The sequence below is a fragment of the Centruroides sculpturatus genome, unplaced genomic scaffold (assembly GCF_000671375.1).
Source record: "Centruroides sculpturatus isolate CEXI.00-Female unplaced genomic scaffold, Cexi_2.0 scaffold873, whole genome shotgun sequence".
Taxonomy (NCBI): Eukaryota; Metazoa; Arthropoda; class Arachnida; order Scorpiones; family Buthidae; genus Centruroides; species Centruroides sculpturatus.
In genome coordinates this window covers 328,890-348,916 of record NW_019385041.1, presented here as the reverse complement: position 1 = coordinate 348,916, position 20,027 = coordinate 328,890, and the positions used below count along the sequence as shown (strand labels likewise).

At 29.1% G+C, this 20,027-nt stretch overlaps 1 protein-coding gene across 1 annotated transcript; it reads right to left on the bottom strand.

Annotated features, from left to right (window-relative positions):
• Window positions 1–505: 505 nt before the first annotated feature.
• LOC111633763 (bestrophin-3-like) lies at window positions 506–19,761 on the bottom strand. The gene is made up of 16 exons (XM_023378384.1): window positions 19,660–19,761; window positions 18,209–18,329; window positions 13,192–13,312; window positions 12,899–13,097; window positions 12,693–12,827; window positions 12,436–12,602; window positions 10,264–10,418; window positions 10,018–10,095; window positions 9,792–9,944; window positions 8,836–8,916; window positions 4,278–4,284; window positions 3,325–3,388; window positions 1,076–1,207; window positions 871–1,005; window positions 676–810; window positions 506–599 (listed from the first exon to the last, which is right to left on the bottom strand). The coding sequence occupies exons 4-16, from the start codon at window positions 13,075–13,077 to the stop codon at window positions 506–508; spliced, it is 1,515 nt and encodes a 504-aa protein (XP_023234152.1). The 5' UTR covers window positions 13,078–13,097; window positions 13,192–13,312; window positions 18,209–18,329; window positions 19,660–19,761.
• Between the last annotated feature and the right edge of the window lie 266 nt (window positions 19,762–20,027).

Genomic DNA, 20,027 nt, shown 5'->3' with positions numbered 1-20,027 from the left:
TGATAAAAGAGAAGTTAACTCCTCATAATTACAATTCCCATAAGATACGCTAACTTGAATAAAACGTTGTCAACGTGATTATACATGGGATAGGAATATATTTTTGTTATTAATTAATTAAGTTATTTTGTAATAAATAGTCTGGAATATTTTCCAATAGATTTTTATACGTATTTTGATTTTAAAAATATTAAATAAATTAGATTAATTTATATAAAAATTAATATCAATAAATGTATATTGCTATCTTTTTATTCACTACTGTAATTTTTAATTAAAAAAACTTATTTATGTATATTCGAAAGAAGTACAATATATCTGGAGAAAAAATACTTTATTGTAAAATGTATGAATTTTTTTATTGTTATAATGAATTACTAATGTATCCTAAAAATAATTTGGAAAATTTTTATATCATTATTTTTGCTATTAATAATAGATAAATCTATCATTAACCAATATTTTCATTGTTCTATATAAATTTGAATTTTATAAAATTGAAAAACTATTTTTCTTCTTCTAAATCTATTTCATCTTTATCTTCTAAATATGGAACGATATCTTCTTCTATTATGCAGTTGTGATCCGTTATTGACATGCTGATAAATCAACATAATTATTTAATGTATATTGTGCCATACATAAGTTAAACAAAATATACTAAACTGTTTTTACCGTTGTTGTAACGCAGTTCTATCAATAGATGGTCTACAAGACCTGTATGGTAAGTTGCTTGGTCCACAAACATAACCTTCACCAGGAGTATAATCGTAGCTCAAACGTTTGAATGAACTGTTTCTTCTTTCATCTCTGCAATAAATATACGTTTTATCATCAAAATATAATGTTAATTAATTATGTAAATTTTACCTGTTTAAATATCCTAAATAATGATTCTCAAAGAGTGACGATTTTGATCCTAATGTTCGAGTATGTTTTTTATTTAATCGAACAGTTTGGTCAATAGGCAATGCTGTCTTCGAAGGTTTCTCTCTATAAATTAATCTGAAATAAACAAACGTTTAGTGCGTAAACAATCGAGAAAAAGTTAGATTCAAAAATAATAAGAAAATACCTGCTATTCCATATTTTGTGGCAAATGGATCTACAGCAAAAACATTGAGAAAGGCAAGTTAAAAAACTTTCACAAAAAGAAACTTGGTTTAAATATTGCCCAAATACAAAATTTTGTTCTTGGTTTGGTATTCTGAAAAGTAAAATAAATTAATGTAAGTTTTTAATTCTTGTTAAATCATTGTCGTATATAACCTTTCTCAGATGACAGTTTTCTATATATAGTATATATAGGTCAATATATATTATATACGAAACTGTATATTCTTCCAGAGCCAAACTATGTGTGAGCTCTTTACGGGGGTCTTAAAAACCTAAATTTTCTGTTAATTATCTTCGGAAAAAACCCGAAGAATTTGTACTAGATCGGATCTCACCGATTGTATAACGACTAGCTGAGAAAGTTTACACTTATGTGTGAAGAATGCACCGTCATCGTCAACAAAAGTCGATAACGTGTCAGCTCTCTCGCGACAAGGATACAAAAAAAGGGAGACCTCCGGAAGCTCAGGGCGATGGTGAATCGGAGAGAGAGCCTATAAAGAGCTAAATTCTCCATATAAACAAACACAGAAGAAGAAGAAGCTCAGGGCGATTCGTCATAGGAAGTTATACTTTGTGATAGTGCCCACCTCGACTCCCGAACCTCCATACAGCGGACTTGATCCAGCTACAGAAAGAAGACATCGGATAGAAGACACCGAAGACACCACACCCTTCCATACAGAGGACGTTCTCCCTTCCATCAAGAGGTATTTAGGGGTTAGAATTTGTAAAAGCGCTCTCTCTCGAACTAGAAATTAGGTCAGCGACATAGCTACGAAATTCGTCGCCAATTTCTGTAAATATTTTAATATAACCGCATTTAACCTTAGAAGTAAGTTCGCCTCTTGTAGCTTAGATTTGTTGATTCAATAAATGCTTTGTTATTTTGTTAAACTAAGGACGCCTGCCGACTTACCGACGCACTACCCACTCGATTTGCCCTCCTAGCCATCTAACAGACTCCGAGATCGGGTTTTATGAACCTGTTGCCGATTAAGTGGTCAGTAGGAGATTAACCCCTGACCCACGGCTTATCTCACATATGCAATATACAGTCAATCGCAAAAAGTTGATAATATAGAAGAGATTATTTTAAATTTTTTTTTATCTTTTAACAGTAATCAAAAGACAAGATTAAAACGTTATATATTTTTACTGCTACATCGTAGTTTCGATCTTCTTACAAAACTTTTATTCCAGTATTTTATTCCATAAAATGTAATAAAATTTTTCAAATATAGAAATATCAAAAGACTAAATCGAAAAATTTTATTTGGAAAAAGTGGTTTTGCATTGAAATAATATAATATCTTACTGATATGTTTTAATAGATCAAATATGAATAATTACGATACTATTTTTAAAAGCAGAAAAAAAAGGAAAATTTGATTTGGTGCTAGACCATAATGTAATTCTTTAAAAGAAAAGAAAACAAAATAAGGTTGTTTTATTCCCTTAAATATATATAGTCTATGTATATATAGGTATATCTTGATNGCAGACATTCGTCCGGAGCAATTTGTGAAAAAGACACCAGGTAGAAAGCCAATTCTTCCTGAGAATATCGAAAAAGAGCTGCTGGAATATATATTGTTGATGGAGATCATACATTTCTACTATAAAAGCATTTTTTCGATAAAATACATTGGAGTAAATAATTTTGTAATTATTTAACATTCTTTGTACTTTCCTATTTGTTTTTGGATACATTAAAGCATTTTTTGAAAACATACAGTAGGGTTCTATATTACCACTCGGTTTTCCCTAAGCCTACTTTCTGACTTTTTGTACAGAAGCCTTCAAAAACCATACTTATAATTACACTAGCGAAAAATCCAATTAGGAACATTTAGTTTAATAGTTACCAGTACTTTTCGCACAAAATGTATGGGTGTAGTTATGATACCTTGTTTACAACTCACTAAAATGAAAATGGGGTTTCATAATACCACCTTCTCCTCTATCATTTCGTACTTAAATTACCCACGATTATTTCAAACAAGAATTGTACTTGTTCTGATACATTTATTCAGATATATTTTTATATATAAGCAATTGCTTTTCATTAATTTTATTATTCATTCAGATGATGCATTGTTGATGCTATAAAATCGAAATTTGTATACTTCATTTAATTTCTCGAATAAAGAAAAATAAAAAATTTCCATCTGAATTATATAAGTGTAAAGAATAAAATCAACTTACACCATGTGCATGGTGGAACCACGATAAGTAGGTATTTTATGAATCAAAGATGCTTCTGTGTAATCTTACAAAACTTTTATTCCAGTATTTTATTCCATAAAATGTAATAAAATTTTTCAAATATAGAAATATCAAAAGACTAAATCGAAAAATTTTATTTGGAAAAAGTGGTTTTGCATTGAAATAATATAATATCTTACTGATATGTTTTAATAGATCAAATATGAATAATTACGATACTATTTTTAAAAGCAGAAAAAAAAGGAAAATTTGATTTGGTGCTAGACCATAATGTAATTCTTTAAAAGAAAAGAAAACAAAATAAGGTTGTTTTATTCCCTTAAATATATATAGTCTATGTATATATAGGTATATCTTGATTTACGCAGTTAATTAATCCTTCGATGTTACCGCGTAGGCTGTATCAAAATTGCGTTAATCAAATACAATGGTACCTCGGTACTCGACTGAACAATCACGACCCACTAAAACAAATTTTCGGTTAAGAAATATTTTTATTTTTATTTTATCATCAGCAAAAAGTTTTCCTTGATAAAAATGAGTTACTAATTTAAAAATAAAATACAATCTTAGAGCTTTATTGGGAATTAAGAAAAGGGCAAAGGAAGGACACGTTTCCCAAGTGTCCCAATGTACGAAATGTAGGTACGCCCCTGCCTAGGAGTTTTGTTTTCCTATTAATACTCTGACAATTATAAATTCTAAAACATTGACAAGTCTTTCTAAACTCCTCTTTTTCTAAACTATGACAATTTTTATTAACTAGGCCTATAAATTTCCATTTGCTTAATGTATAAAGAAAACTCGGAAGAAAAATGAAATCAAAAAGTATACTTTTATAGAGACTAATAACAAAGTTTAATTTACTCAAATTATTGAGTAAATTCTATTCTTAAAAATTCCATTCGCAAAATCACGAATGAAATTTTTACCTTTCTTCTAAGAGTAGCAATTAATGTAATTATTCATTTGTAATTATAATTTTTATATTTTTCATGCTGTAAAAAGACATTACAGTATTTACCGGATAAGGAAATAGTACAGATAAATAAAAAAAATAGTTGCACAGCATTATGAAATATATTGGCTGATGAAAATCCAAATACCGTTAATATTTATGTATATAAAATATGTAGGTATGCAGATGAAATTATAAATTTATCAGTGAAGCACCTGTCAGTGAGTTTTATCATGTTGATGCAAATTTTGTTCATTATGTACAACTGTGATCCGTAATGCGCTGAACCAGAATGATGTAGCCTACTCATCTCATCATTCTGGTTCACTGACATATTAAAGCGTAGAGAAAAAGGTGGTATTATGGAACCACTCCATTTCGAACTGATAGCGGATTGTGGCTGAACTGAACTAGGAAGACATCCATAGCAAGGAGAAACCCCGTTTTACTTCAGTTAAAAGGTTGTTCGTATTTAATCAGCAAATTTGTTTTTTTCTTTTCAAAGTTCGCAAGTTTTGAATGTTAAGTGAATTTAATTACTGTATTTTTAAAATATAAATCGTGTAGTTGTAGGTTCACTGGTGTACGTATTCCGTTCCAGAGACTTAGGGGTACATATTAATCTGTATGATGTTCACGTTTTTTAAAATTTGGTCTTGACAGATATAAGTTAATTCAAGATGGCGATTCCATTGGTGCTTTTAATATGGAACCCAACTCCTCCGAACTCTATTTGCAAGCAGACATTCGTCCGGAGCAATTTGTGAAAAAGACACCAGGTAGAAAGCCAATTCTTCCTGAGAATATCGAAAAAGAGCTGCTGGAATATATATTGTTGATGGAGATCATACATTTCTACTATAAAAGCATTTTTTCGATAAAATACATTGGAGTAAATAATTTTGTAATTATTTAACATTCTTTGTACTTTCCTATTTGTTTTTGGATACATTAAAGCATTTTTTGAAAACATACAGTAGGGTTCTATATTACCACTCGGTTTTCCCTAAGCCTACTTTCTGANCAGAGCAGATAAAAATGAGAAGGAAAGCCAAAATGATTTTAAAGCGTATGAATTGTATCTGTAGAAATCTAGAAATATATTTCTCTACTAAAGAGACACTTCGTATTGAGAAAAGTTATGAACTAGTTTAATTTTTGCTATCTGACGAATCATCTATTTTAAAAGTACAGTATTTTAGCATCCATTTTTTATGATTCCTTCCTAACTGTTTGTATGAATTTCTTGAGCAGGCTGATTATTAAATAACACGAACTTCTAATTTCTACAGTTATTAGATGTTAATGTTAATTTTAAAAAAGCTATTTGAATATTTTTGATGCAAAATGTGCCTACTTTTTTAGGCAAAAAATTATACACTGTATTTATTAAATTAAATTATACGAAAATTTTTATAGTACAGTAGAACCTCGATCATCCGGACTAATTGGAGATGAAGGTAAGCCGGATAAGAAAAAATTTGGATAACCGAAACCAATACTTTAATTTGTCTTTTAATGATAATACAACACGTTTTCTTTTCGATGACATATCGGTAATATTAAAAGTAAATAGAGGAGAAGGTGGTATTATGGAACACTGCGGGTATTATGGAACCACCCCATTTCGAACTGATAATAAAGGCGAACTGTAGCGGAATGTGGCTGAACTGAACTAGGCAGACATCCATAGCCAGGGGAAAACCCGTTTTACTTCAGTTAAACAGTTGTCCATATTTAATCAGCAAATTTGGTTTTTTCAAAATTCGCAAGTTTTGAATGCTAAGTGAATTTAATTATTTTAAAAATATAAGTCGTGTAGTTGTAGGTTCAATGGTGCATGTATTCCGTTCCAGAGACTTAGGGGTACATATTAATCTGTGTGATGTTTACGTTTTTTAAATTTTGGTCTTGACAGACATAAGTTAATTCGAGATGGCGATGCGTGAAATACGGACCCCATTGGTGCTTTTACAGTAATATGGAACTCAACTTCTTCGAACTTTCTATTTGCAAGCGGACATTCCTCCGGAGCAATTTGTGAAAAAGACACTAGGTAGAAAGTCAATTCTTCCCGAGAATATCGAAAAAGAGCTGCTGAAATATATATTGTTGATGGAGGTCATATTTTTCTATTATAAAAGCATCTTTTGCAATAAAATATATTGGAGTAAATAATTTGGTAATTATTTAACATTTTTTGTCCTTTCCTATTTGTTTTTGGCTACATTAAAGCATTTTTTTGAAAATATATAGTAAGGTTTCATATTACCACACGATTTTCTCTAAGCCTACTTTCGGACTTTTTGTACAAAAGCCTTCAAAAACCATACTTATAATTACACTAGCGAAAAATCCAATTAGGAACATTTAGTTTACAAGTTACCAGTACTTTTAGCACAAAAAATGTGGATGTAGTTATGACACCTTGTTTACAATTCACTAAAATGTAATTGGGGTTCTGTAATACCACCTTCTCCTCTACTGTATTTGAATCGTGATCAAATTTTCAAGAAACAAACGTTCGTATTTAATTTAGACTACAGTACTACTGACCAACGCTAACAGACTACCTATTGTTTAAAAAGCCCTCTGGTGGCGCAAGAAGACCGATTTTATAAAATAAAAAGCAGTTGAAACTGCATTTTTATGAATAAAAATTTGACAAACTATTTATCGTTTTATGACGAGTAAAATGTTTTCGTCGCGTTGGCGGCTTTTAAGTATGCAATGCATAAACCTTCGAAACGCGAGGCCCTTCGGACCGCGAGGCATAGGCGGTGGCGCACGTTGCCCATGCCTTACGCCGCCCTTGGTCATAGAAATGATGTAATTTGAATATAAATTATTTATAAATCCGTATGTCAAGTTATATTTTTATTACTACGTAAAATATATTTAAGAGTTTACGACCACTGTGCTGGGTGAGACGTTGTTGAAACAAAAAAAGTTATGCATTCCATCACGTACATAAACAGTGTCGTAATTCGCCAAGTGCAAATCAGCAAATTCGTAAAATTTTCGTTTACTTTGAACAATCCGGATAATCGAAAATCAGGATAATAGAGGTCCGGATAATCGAGGTTCTACTGTACCATGATCAACGATAATAAAAGTAATTTAAATATCATTATTTTATTAAAAAATATATATTAAATCTATTCTTTATTAAATCCGTTGTAAAAGTCTTTAAACAATACACTTTAAATTTCAAATAAAATAGATTCAAAATCGAATGAAGTTAGTTCTATGAGTTTTCATTTTAATTTTCAAGAAAATTTTAAACTAAAATCTTTGATGATTTGTTTCAAAAAGGATATTAATAAAATTATTCATTATCTACCAGTAAAAATAAGAAATATAATTAAATATTTATTAAATAAACATTATCTATAAATACACTAATAAAGAGCCATTGCCATTCTGACATTTTAAAGCATCCCATAATGCGAAATTTATGTTAGGACTGTTTATTAACGTGCCACAACGCGTTCCAGCATTATCAATGTACCACGAAGCATCATATCATTTCCTGTTTATTCTATAGCAGCAAATTGAGAATTCAGCAGACATGACTAAATATGTGTAATAATTAAGAACAAGCTCAATTACTTTTGCAGCAACTGTTAGAAATACACTTAAAATTACGGTTGATATCTTTCGGATGATATTTGAATTTTTTATTAATGCAGTACATCTCGCGATTGCCAGCTTACTTCCATAGGTTATACTTGAGGCTAACCGGAGAGATTGCGAACTTGAAGGCACATAATGTGTTTTGATGAAGTTGTCAGCAGTTGCAAACTCTTTGCGAGCGTAGAATCACTCAAGTAGACCTTCTTTGGCGCTCAACTGATGAAGTCCAGTCGTTTTCGCTGATGTGACGTCAGATCAAAACTGACGGATGGTTGTGTTGACTTTGAAATGGCTCAGTTCTTCTTCCTCGATGAGGGTAAAATGGCAATGTTATATGTGCGCCTGATAAAAATGCACTGTGTTGTTCTACAGCAGTAGAAAAAACAGAATGAATTTTTATCAGGTGCGCATACAAGAATAATTACAATAGGTTGTTACATATTGTGATTATTCTTTTTAACAGCTCCGACAGAAATTTCTCATCATGGCAGATTTTAAAATGTCAGAACGCGTTGTGGCATTTTACAAGCAGCCAGGATGCCACATTTCTTGTTATGGATGTTTCTGTAAAGCCACAACACGTTCTGGTTTTTTTTGTTCATTGAGCGGTTTTTATCTTTAGGCCTAACATATATAGTAATTAAACTTATATTTTTCAACATTATAATGAAATTTTAGATCTTTGTCAAAGCGATTATCACAAGAACTAAAATTAGAATTTAAAATTTAAACGACTTTTTAAAGGACGACAAAAACAATTTAGAAATTAAATGTTTTTGAATTAAAAAATAATTTGATACGTTTAAACAATTAAAACAATTTCTAATACTTTTAAAAACAAACATTTTGAAATGTTTAATCAATATATTTACATATTGATTACTTTAGATTTATACCTGAATATTTCTATCAATCATCCAATTTGTTTCAAAATCATCGTCGTCTTCTCCGAGCGGATTAATTAATTGTTCGGCTACCTAAAAATGGAATAATTAACTGCATCAGTACCTGGTTTGCAAACTGAGTTCTTCATTTTCCTAAAATATTTTTATCGACATTTATCTTGTAAGTTTTTCATGAATTTTATTCTATAACTTTGAATGTTTCTCAAACATTTTGCGATTTTTCCAAAATTAAACAGTCTAACTAAATAATATAAAATCTGATTGACGTTTGGCTAAGTATTTAAATAATAAATTTAGTAATGGCATTCAGGAGCCGTATTCTGGTCACTGTCTCTGATCTCTCGTCTCTCACAAGCCGATCGCTGATTGGCTAATCCAAATGATTAGCCAATCAGCGACCGGCTTGTGAGAGACGAGAGACCAGAGACTGTAACCAGAATACGGCTCCAGATCTTTTAAATTGAGAAATTTTATTATTATAAATGAAATTATTTGGGTTATTTCTAAATCACATTAAAACAATCTTTTAGAAACTTGTGAATGGTTAATATTAATGCTGATTGCCTCTGTTCGTATTGTCAATGCGAGGAAATGTGTTGTCAACATACTAAAAGGAAGAAAAATTTTAAATTATTCAAGAGAAATATTCATGATAACATTGTTCATTTCGTATTTATTTTAAAAATAATATTTTTTTTTTTTAAGTAAAATAAAGTTCGAATGATTATATATAAACTTTATAATACTTTATGCTAAATTTTACATAAATAATAAAATAAATGGATTAATCATTCAAATAAACAGAAATAAATTTTAAAATGGACTATAATACTTATTATTAAATAATCCTTAAATAAAGCTCACATATTGCTAAATAATGAATAAAAATTAGCAATAGAGTAATTAATTATAATTTATAAACTTGTCATTTTATTTTATCGACTTACTTTTAACCATCCCATAAAAAAGAAGAATTGAAAAAATGTGAATATAGGAAAATATAAATCGAAATCGTGTCCTGGATATCCTTGATTTGGATCTAGATATTGACGACTAATCAAACAAGTGAGGAAAAATAAATGGCTGGTCAAAGTTACGACCTGAAATTGTATTTTGAAAATCAATGTATTATGTTATCGTGTTCAAAAAATCAAGTAATTTATCATACATAACCTGAGTATAAACTAAAGGAATACTGATCCAATCATATCCCCACATGAGACTCGTTTTGGATCTCAACTCATTAACTTCCTGAAAAATTGTAATAATGAACTTTAACACTTCATCACTAACAGCGTATCAATGTAATATTTTTAAAACTCATATATAAGATGAATTCGTCAATCCTATGTCACCCTATACAGTAATAAAGTTTGTTAATCCGTACATAGGTCGGGTTAATGATGTTGGTTTACTTACTTCTAATATGTGTTTAATAGCTGCAGAAGATTCGATTCTCTTTTCTTTCTGTGCTGTTTGCAGTAAGTTGACAAACCAAATGAGAGGTACCCAATGTTTGTTTACTTTAGTCGGTATTATGTCGAAAATAGTCCTTTCTTCCGATGTCATAAATCCTATGAATTTTTTATTTTGTGAACATTAAAAAAATTATTAATACCAAAAATAAGACTGAATAAACTTGCTACTAAATTTATTATTTACAATATTTCCAGCTTGGTTGCACATCTTTTTGGGCATGCGTTTCAAAATATCTAAACTATAAAGTAAAACTTAAATTATTCGAATTAATTGGGACCTCGGACCATCCGGATATGAGGAATACAGATATGGATAATTGGATTTTTGTTTAAAATAGCTATTTTTTTAAAATCCAAACACACCGTTTAATACATAAGTAAACTACACAATTATGTGGAAATAAAATATTAAATGTGAAAATGTTACCTACAAATAAATATAGTTTATTTTCTATACTCGTATTTAAAAAATTAATTTTCATGCATATCCAGTATGTACTGTACAGTATATATACATACAGGCCTATTGATTTTTAACAAAGCCTGAGGTCAGTCCGAATAATTGGAGTTTTACTGCATTTTATTTGAAAAGGTGATGCATGCGTAAGTCAAAGTGATATGGACACACAAACTATGGATTCATAATTTATGAAGAAAGAAAGTGCATGTAATAATGAATAAAGAAAAACTGATAATAAAATAACGAACTAAATGTAATTTTTGTTTTTGTATTCCTTCTATCCTAAGAGAATTAAGAGGACAATATATAATAACAAAAACTCAGATATATAATATACTGTAAATTACATAATACATTACTGTAACTAACAAGTAAATATAAATTATAACAATACAGTATTACTAAATGTACGCAAAAATGAAAAGCTGAAAATAGTATAATTTATCTAATTTTGTGTTATTTAATTCATTGGAATCTCTATTATTTATTTATTTTTTGTATCATTTTGAAATGCTCATTATTGAAGAATTAAGGATATAGAATATTATAAATATTATTGTGGATATTTACAATAAAAATAAATAACTTCTGATAAAACTAAATAGTATGAAACATGCCATGTGCCAAATATATATTCTTCCTATATACTGTTTTAGTTTGCGCAGATGTTTGCCATTCCTATCTTTGTTTTACCATTCTATATAAGAAACAGATTTCGTTAAAAAGATAATTTAAAAATTAAAATAATATAATGAATAGCTATGCTTGTTTTTATTTTTCATTCTTTTCGTCCTATAGTCACAAAGAGGGGGTTTTTTTGAGCCAGGTCTACGGTGGGATTGCCTGGTGGTGAGAGAGGAAGCCCGACGTATCCGATATAAACCATCCCCAAAAAATTCCTAAGGTTGCTTGCTCCGAGGCGATTTCCAGAGCCCCAAAATGACTTTGGGGATCTGAAAATCTGGACATCTGGGGATCGATATCCGATCATCAAATACCTATACTATTATGTGTTACGTTTAAAAAATGATAATAGAATCATATAGATATACGAATAAATAACTATAGTTTCTCAAATAATCAAGTATGGAATAAGAATAATAGATAACTGAGTATCATTAGATGACTGATAAACAGCAACTATTACATGATTTGATATGGGGTCAGAAGGCCATTTAAGCTGATGACTATCTCATTGATGACAGATTATTCTGAATTTTAGGTTGACTTAAATGGCGACAGCTATACTTCTAGAATGGAACATATAAATAATTTAAAACACTGAAAATTATAAAAATGGACGAAAAATAATTAAAAATTTCCAAAAATGTAAATAGTAACATTTTAGAGAGCCGTAAAAATGCAGTTCAATTATGATCATTTCTACGAGGTTAAATAAATTTAAAGCAATATTAAGATGAATATTTCTTATTTCATTTTGCATTTTGCATTTTTATTTTAAGGAAAAAAATTAAACATTAGAATATATTAAGTCCTATAAAGAATAATTGATATTAATATTTCCTTTTGACAACAGATACATATTAACCACATTAAATTTATAAATATTCATATTTAGTCGAGACGAAAATTTGACAACAACAGTATCCTAAATAATCCTATAAAATAAAACAAAGTCATATAAAAACAAACCTGCATCGACCAATTGCTTTGTAGATGCAAATCGTTTCTTGACAGCACCACTGATGGACTGATATAGTAAAACTATACACAAATTAATGTAACGCATCAACGTCCTACGAATTAATTTACCTCGATCATCTGTTCCATTGACATACATTGCTACACAATGCATTGTTCTGTAATACATAAAATATTCTAATTAAGTCATAAACATTTATTTACTTTTAGTTTTTAAGTTTTAGATACGATGCAAGCAAATTATTTACCTATCCGGCCAAGGTATTGCAACAAATTGATTCATCCATCTAGTGACAATGCATGTTACGTAAAATCCAAGTACAAAAGAGAGCGGAATTAGATCTATCGTTTTGTTACAATAAAGCACTAATCTCTCGAACGTTCTACATTGAATAAAAATAACATTCAGCTTAAAATAATATTTAAATTACATAAATCATAAAAGTTTTATTACCTTTTTTGTTCTTCTGTCATATATAATCGATAACTGGTGCTTATAATGGCATAACCCAGAGCGTAAAACAAAAGTTCTTTATAAATTAGCTTGTAGACACTTCCTCTCCATTTTAATAACAGTTTTCCGAAAGCGAAGAAGCTCGAGTTAGCCACATTGAATTGATAAGTAATTGTCATATTAATGTTTATTATAATACCTGAAATAAAATTGACAATAAATAATATTTAATAAAGTAAGATTTGAAATATTCTACGGCCAGATTACTTCAATTACGAAAAATAGATTGTTACTTTGTTCATAAAAGTTTCAATGGTCTTATTGAACCTTGATTACTTTCTTTTCATGTTAACTCGTTTCTTTTTCTCGGGATAATAGTTGTTTTTGTAACCTCTTTTCACGACGATTTCTTTTCTGTAGACATCAAGTATCTTTAATTCAAGTGGAAAATGTTCTTTACCTTAACTATCAAAAATTACGCATAATACCGATACTTAATTTGATTTGTTATTTTGTTTTATATATGTTGTATTTCTAGGGATTTGTTAAAAGGAGGTGGCTACCATGTGCCTTGTAGCGTTGCTTATAAAAATTTAAACAATAAAGAATATTCCAAATAAGTTTAATCTGGAAAAATGTCTGCTTACACAAGTAGAATTATTTAATTCATAACTTAATTTAGTTATATATATTATAACTGAAAATATAACATCAAGTGGGTTTCTATTGTATATTTCACAATTGTCATTCCATTACTGATATCAGTCTCATTCATCAAACCTCCGATAGATTTCGTGAAAGTGCCATGGCCATGGCACTTTTTTGACTTGTTGAACAACTTGAGCCGGTTGTTTGACTTATAATGAGAATAAGAATTAGCAAAAGTTACAATATATTGCTGGAAAAGGATGAACTCTGTTTCAGCACAGTGACTTCGACGTTGCAAGCATTGCTGTAGGATCTATTACGGAGTTCTTGAAGTTCTCGCTAGTTTGCACATTCACTGACCAAAAACTATAGGATGTTCTGTTCTACCTCGCTCCAAGACTGTAAATAGATTGGTTTACTTGCAAATACTAGCCAAAGCAGTCTTCCAACTCTATGGTTTCATTCTGTCCTGGTTTCCCCTATTGTACAGTAGAAGTTATTTTCAAGTGCGGTAATGAATTTTTATAAATACAAAATACAAAGCGTAAAAAAAAGATAATATCGGTATATATCACAATTTTCGTCTTATAATACTTCCTGTTTTGTACGTAAAATTTATCTGTATATTAGAATGTGTCCTATAAGTCGAATGCATCTTATACTGCGAATAATACTTTCCCAAAAAAATCAACATGAAAAATAAGATGCGTCCAATACAAATGTGTATCTTATAAGGAGAAAAATACTGCAATTATGTGAACATAATGTAACTGTATGAATATAGTTATTTATTTTTGTAATATTATTTGTAATTAAGTAGTTATTTAATGCGTTATAATATGACGATCGTATATTGTATTGTGATATAAAGTATAGATTCGACAAAAACGTATAAGATACTGTAAAAGCGATAATAATAGTTAAGACTGCGTCTTCATAAAGTTCAACATAATATTTCAAACTGTACACAAATGTTATGTATTTAGAAAATTGCTTTATAGCAATAATTATTGATAATTAATATCACCAGTGTAATAATTTAACTAAACGTATATAAATTAAGAATATTATATTGTAGAGGAGAAGGTGGTATTATGGAACCCCAATTACATTTTAGTGAATTGTAAACAAGGTATCATAACTACATTTTTTGTGCAAAAAGTACTGGTAACTAGTAAACTAAATGTTCCTAATTGGATTTTTTGCTAGTGTAATTATAAGTATGGTTTTTGAAGGCTTTTGTAAAAAAGTCCGAAAGTAGGCTTAGAGAAAATCGGGTGGTAATATGGAACCTTACTGTATATTTTCAAAAAAATGCTTTAATGTAGCCAAAAACAAATAGGAAAGGACAAAAAATGTTAAATAATTACCAAATTATTTACTCCAATGTATTTTATCGCAAAAATGCTTTTATAATAGAAAAATATGACCTCCATCAACAATATATATTCCAGCAGCTTTTTTTCGATATTCTCAGGAAGAATTGACATTCTACCTAGTGTCTTTTTCACAAATTGCTCCGGAGGAATGTGTGCTTGCAAATAGAAAGTTCGAAGGAGTTGAGTTCCATATTACTGTAAAAGCATCAATGGGGTTCGTATTTCACGCATTGCCATCTCGAATTAACTTATGTCTGTCAAGACCGAATTTTAAAAAACGTGAACATCACACAGATTAATATGTACCTCTAAGTCTCTGGAATGGAATACATGCACCAGTGAACCTACAACTTCACGATTTATATTTTAAAAATAATTAAATTCACTTAGCATTCAAAACTTGCGAATTTTGAAAAAAACAAATTTGCTGATTAAATGTGAACAACTGTTTAACTGAAGTAAAACGGGGTTTCCCCTTGCTATGGATGTCTGTCTAGTTCAGTTCAGTCACATTCCGCTGCAGTTCGCCTTTATTATCAGTTCGAAATGGGGTGGTTCCATAATACCCGCAGTGTTCCATAATACCACCTTCTCCTCTATTTGATTTTAATCTAAACATTAAAAGTAATGCAGTATTAGTTGAATTTTGATTAATCGTTAAAAACACACCTGAAATTTTAAATAGCCAGTTATGTTAATACCAATATTAATTTGGCTATAATTTCATTTTTAAATGAAATTTTAGCCAAATTCGCTGATTAATATTGGTGTTAGATAATACAACTAACTTTATTATTGATTTAATATGAAGTTTCGGAACAATTTAATATCTCATTAATAATAATGGGCGTAAACAAATGTAATTTATTAATAAATTATCCTTATTTATAATATAATAAATTTGAAAACATTTATTGCTATCATGTATATTCCTAACAGGGTTTTTGATCAATATTTAAACAATGAAATGATGGCAAATGTTAAAGTTTGCAAATATTATCTATAGTAACAGGGGAAAGCCATCTTTGGCAAGTTCATTTCTAGGATACAGCTATTTAATGGTTTCATTATCATCTTTGATAAGGATATGATGTTTATGCGATCGATTGAGATATACATTTTTGCATAAATTTGATGTCAGTTGATTTCACATTGTACAATTGGGGATGACGTCGAATTGACATAAGGTTGCATGTCAAACTAACAAAGTCATAATCATTTATTTCTGATCCAACGATGATGCATTAATCATAAATATTAATATATACATATGATATGTATTAACAGTACATACGCATATATTAGTGACTGAGTGGATAAAAAAATCAATAAACACCGATAGCTGGTTATGGCTGGCCACATGGAATTTTTTGGGCTTTCTTAAATATGGGACAATTTGCATTACAAAGTCCTCCCAAGTGGCACTCTACTTGACAAATCACTCATATGTTATGTTGCCTTATTCTATTAATCTTATATAGCTTACTGTACCCGTATATTATTAGTAAAACATTGAACTACACTTGTTCCGTTTAAGATAAATTTTAAAAATTTGACATAAAATTTTCAATTAAAGATTTTAGTTCTTGGGATAAACACTTTAAATTTTGTATTAAATTTAGTTTTAAAGTTAGAAAACGACAGTAAGCAAATCTTGTGTTTGATTGATTTGAATTGATCCTATTATTTCAGAGTTCAGAAAATAAGACAATGTTACATGTTCGAAACGTTCTGAATGATTCAAAATTTAAAGTAAAACTGAATCTATGACATAGAATGCATTAGTTGTTATTTATTAAAATCAATTTGGTTACTCTTTACCAATAAAAACAAGGCTCTGAAAAGAGCCGTTTGGTTACTAGATTACACTAATCTAGCAATTCCATTTTCGGTTTCGAGGACGTTCATAAGATTACCGTTCTATGGACTTCCTATTCTCTTTCTGTTGCGACTACCCTTTCTACGAGATCTGCTTCGTTCCTTTTTCCTCTTAGATCTTCCTCTTTCTTTATTCTCTCCTACCCTTTTCAATTTTGATCGTCTTCTTCCGATCGTCCTTGTCTTCGATCTCTTCCTAGATGTTCCGTGTTTTTGAGTTCTCTTGCTTCCTGTCTGTTTTCTTAGAATATCGTTTTGCATTTTTCTGCTGGTGTCATAGAAGACGTGGTGTAAACTCCGAAGCATTTTTTGATCGACAGGAGTCGGTTTCTTCACTTGAGAGGAATCTTCCTTTATCATAGAAGGGCTGAGATCGCCTTTTCTCTTTTTAGTTTCCCAACGATCGTTCATGATGATATTTTTCTTCTTCGGAATCAAAGCAGAATAACGGAATTCGATATTTCGAACGATATTTAAAAAAACGATTCTGTTCTACGGCAATCGAATATTTAAATTCAAATTTAAACACGATTACTTACAAAATTTTTTTTTTTGTTTTGAAACAAGAGCGATGTAGTTTTATTAGCATTATTTAAAATGTTTATCGCAGTAATTTTTTAATATAGTTTCTAAATTTAGTTGAAAAATTTGATTAAGAACTTTGATTTTTTCACAGTTTATATATTAAAAGCATCAAAACTTATCGGCATATTCTTACTTCTAATCGAGAACAAATGTTTTTATCCTAGATGTTATGTAACATTGTCTTATTTTCTGAACTCTGAAACAATAGGATCAATTCAAATCAATCAAACACAAGATTTGGCTTACTGCTGTTTTCTAACTTTAAAACTAAAGTAATTCAAACACAAATTATTTATTGTATTTATTCAGACACTTGGCAAATCTCATCATTAAATTTTATTCAGTTGATACATGTTAAAACTAAAATTAATATAAAATTTAAGGTGTTTACACCAAGGACTAAAATCTTTAATTGAAAATTTTAAGTTAAACTTTTAAAATTTACAGCCGTTCTTCATAATTAGAAAATAATCGTGAAGAGCAACCGCATTCTTTCAAAAACACAAATTAAAGCATAATTCATTTTAAATTAAATCGTTTCGAATGCTGTACAAACTTTCGGTTGACTTTAAACACAGCAATTTAACGATTTAGATAATAAAAAATTTATTTTATTAATAAATCTCTAAAATATTTCAAATTGTTTCTTTGATACACACGGAATACTTAAAATTAATGATTTAATATTTACAATAGACATTGGCATAAACAGTAGCATCCGCTTATCTTTACCTTGGTAAATAGATTAAGAACGAAAAAGTTTTTAATATGGCAAACTTCTTCATACGCGTACTATATATACAATAAACGTGTGTATTACCTTTATTCTAAGTACCCTTATTCTTACGTCTTATTCTTCATTTATATCGTAATCATCATTTAATAAAAATTTCTTCTCAAGCGTTAGTCTGCTTTTTCCTTTGAGCTTAATTTTCTATAAACTGTAAAAATACAGGGTGATATAGTTGGAGTATCCTTATTCGGAGACGTCTAGAGATACATCTACTGGACATATTTGAACATTACTCGATAATAATACTAATTACACCCTGCAGACGTCTCTGAATAGAGATATATTAATTATTCTGTATATCAAAATATACCTAAATACGTTCATTTATTCCAAGCATCCAAAATATGATCAAAAACTTTAAAAAGTATGCTTTTCCAAACTTTAGGAAACGTCTTTCAGCATTTTTATTTCTCCTAACTTCATAAAAGTTTGCAAAAAAAATATACAAAATTCGATGCTTAGTCATAACCCATTTATCACTCGTTTTAATCTCAATTATAGATTTACTTTTTAGAAAATTTTACGTGATAATCAGTTCTTATAATTTTTTTTCTATTATTTCTTTAATTGCCAGTGTAGTGATTTTATCTGTTAACAAATATCTCTCTTTATTTACAAACTGAATTATTATTGAAATTCAGTTTACAAATAAATAAATAAATAAATAAAAACTTAAAAATAAATGGTGAAGTAAATACAAATTAATATTTTTTAAAATATTTAAAATTAAGAGTTAATACGAAACGTAAGTTTAATTTTTAGAAGCCGTTTTAACTATAGACAACATATGTACAGTATAGCATGCAGTAACTTACAATAACGTATTTTTCAGCTTGTGTTATCGTCCACACATATGGCACATATATTTAATTTATCTGAAGTAACAACAAATTAATATTTTTTAAAATATTTAAAATTAAGAGTTAATACGAAACATAAGTTTAATTTTTAGAAGCCGTTTTAACTATAGACAACATATGTACAGTATAGCATGCAGTAACTTACAATAACGTATTTTTCAGCTTGTGTTATCGTCCACACATATGGCACATATATTTAATTTATCTGAAGTAACAAGAATTTTATATTATTTAGATCTAGACATAAATGGAATGATGTCTGCAATTATTTTTGAAATATAGAACAATAAATCTAGACTATTGGAAATCAATGTAACTTATTCTGCTAAGATTGCAATAAAGTTCTACTACAGTATATACTGTATTCTGTATTGTACCGTACACTGTACACAGGGTAATGTAGTTTAATCATTGTACAATATAGTACAATGATTAAAAATATTAAATAGACATTTCGATTAATGATAAGTTTTATATATTTCTTAAAAATAATAATAAACTTTAAAAATTTATCCAATTACTTTAAGTAAATATTATTTTAAAAATTTGATTCTTTTAATAACACCTTGATGCTACTTTTTATTCTATTTTTTAATTGCTCAAAATAATAATAATTACCTTTGGAGATGACTTAAAACCAACAGAGAAATATTTTCCTCTTCATCTAGTCTGATAAGTTTTAATTAAAGAAATCATAGCGGCACACGAACAGTCAACAAGTCGTGTCATTTATAATCATTCCTAATTATCATACGGTAATTTATTAATAAAGTTTTTGCGATGTCACGAAAAACGACAAATTTCTGAACCATTTTGCAATAAATAAAAGAAGATGATATAGAACTTTCTAGAAAATCTTTTTAAATTTGTTCCTGAAAAACAGTAACGATATTAATTGATATGATGAATGCATCTTTAACGAAGAACAAGTATTTTTCATTACACAGTTTCTTTCTGTAGTCCTAGAAATGAAGAAACAAAATCTG

Bases quoted from the DNA above. Each gene is read 5' to 3' on its own strand.
- LOC111633763 (XM_023378384.1), bottom strand. From the start codon at position 13,077: ATGACAATTACTTATCAATTCAATGTGGCTAACTCGAGCTTCTTCGCT. The intron at 12,828-12,898 runs GTAATAAAACTT...TATTCAATGTAG, and splicing joins ATGACAGAAGAACAAAAAAG to AACGTTCGAGAGATTAGTGC. The intron at 9,945-10,017 runs GTTATGTATGAT...ATACAATTTCAG, and splicing joins TTCCTTTAGTTTATACTCAG to GTCGTAACTTTGACCAGCCA.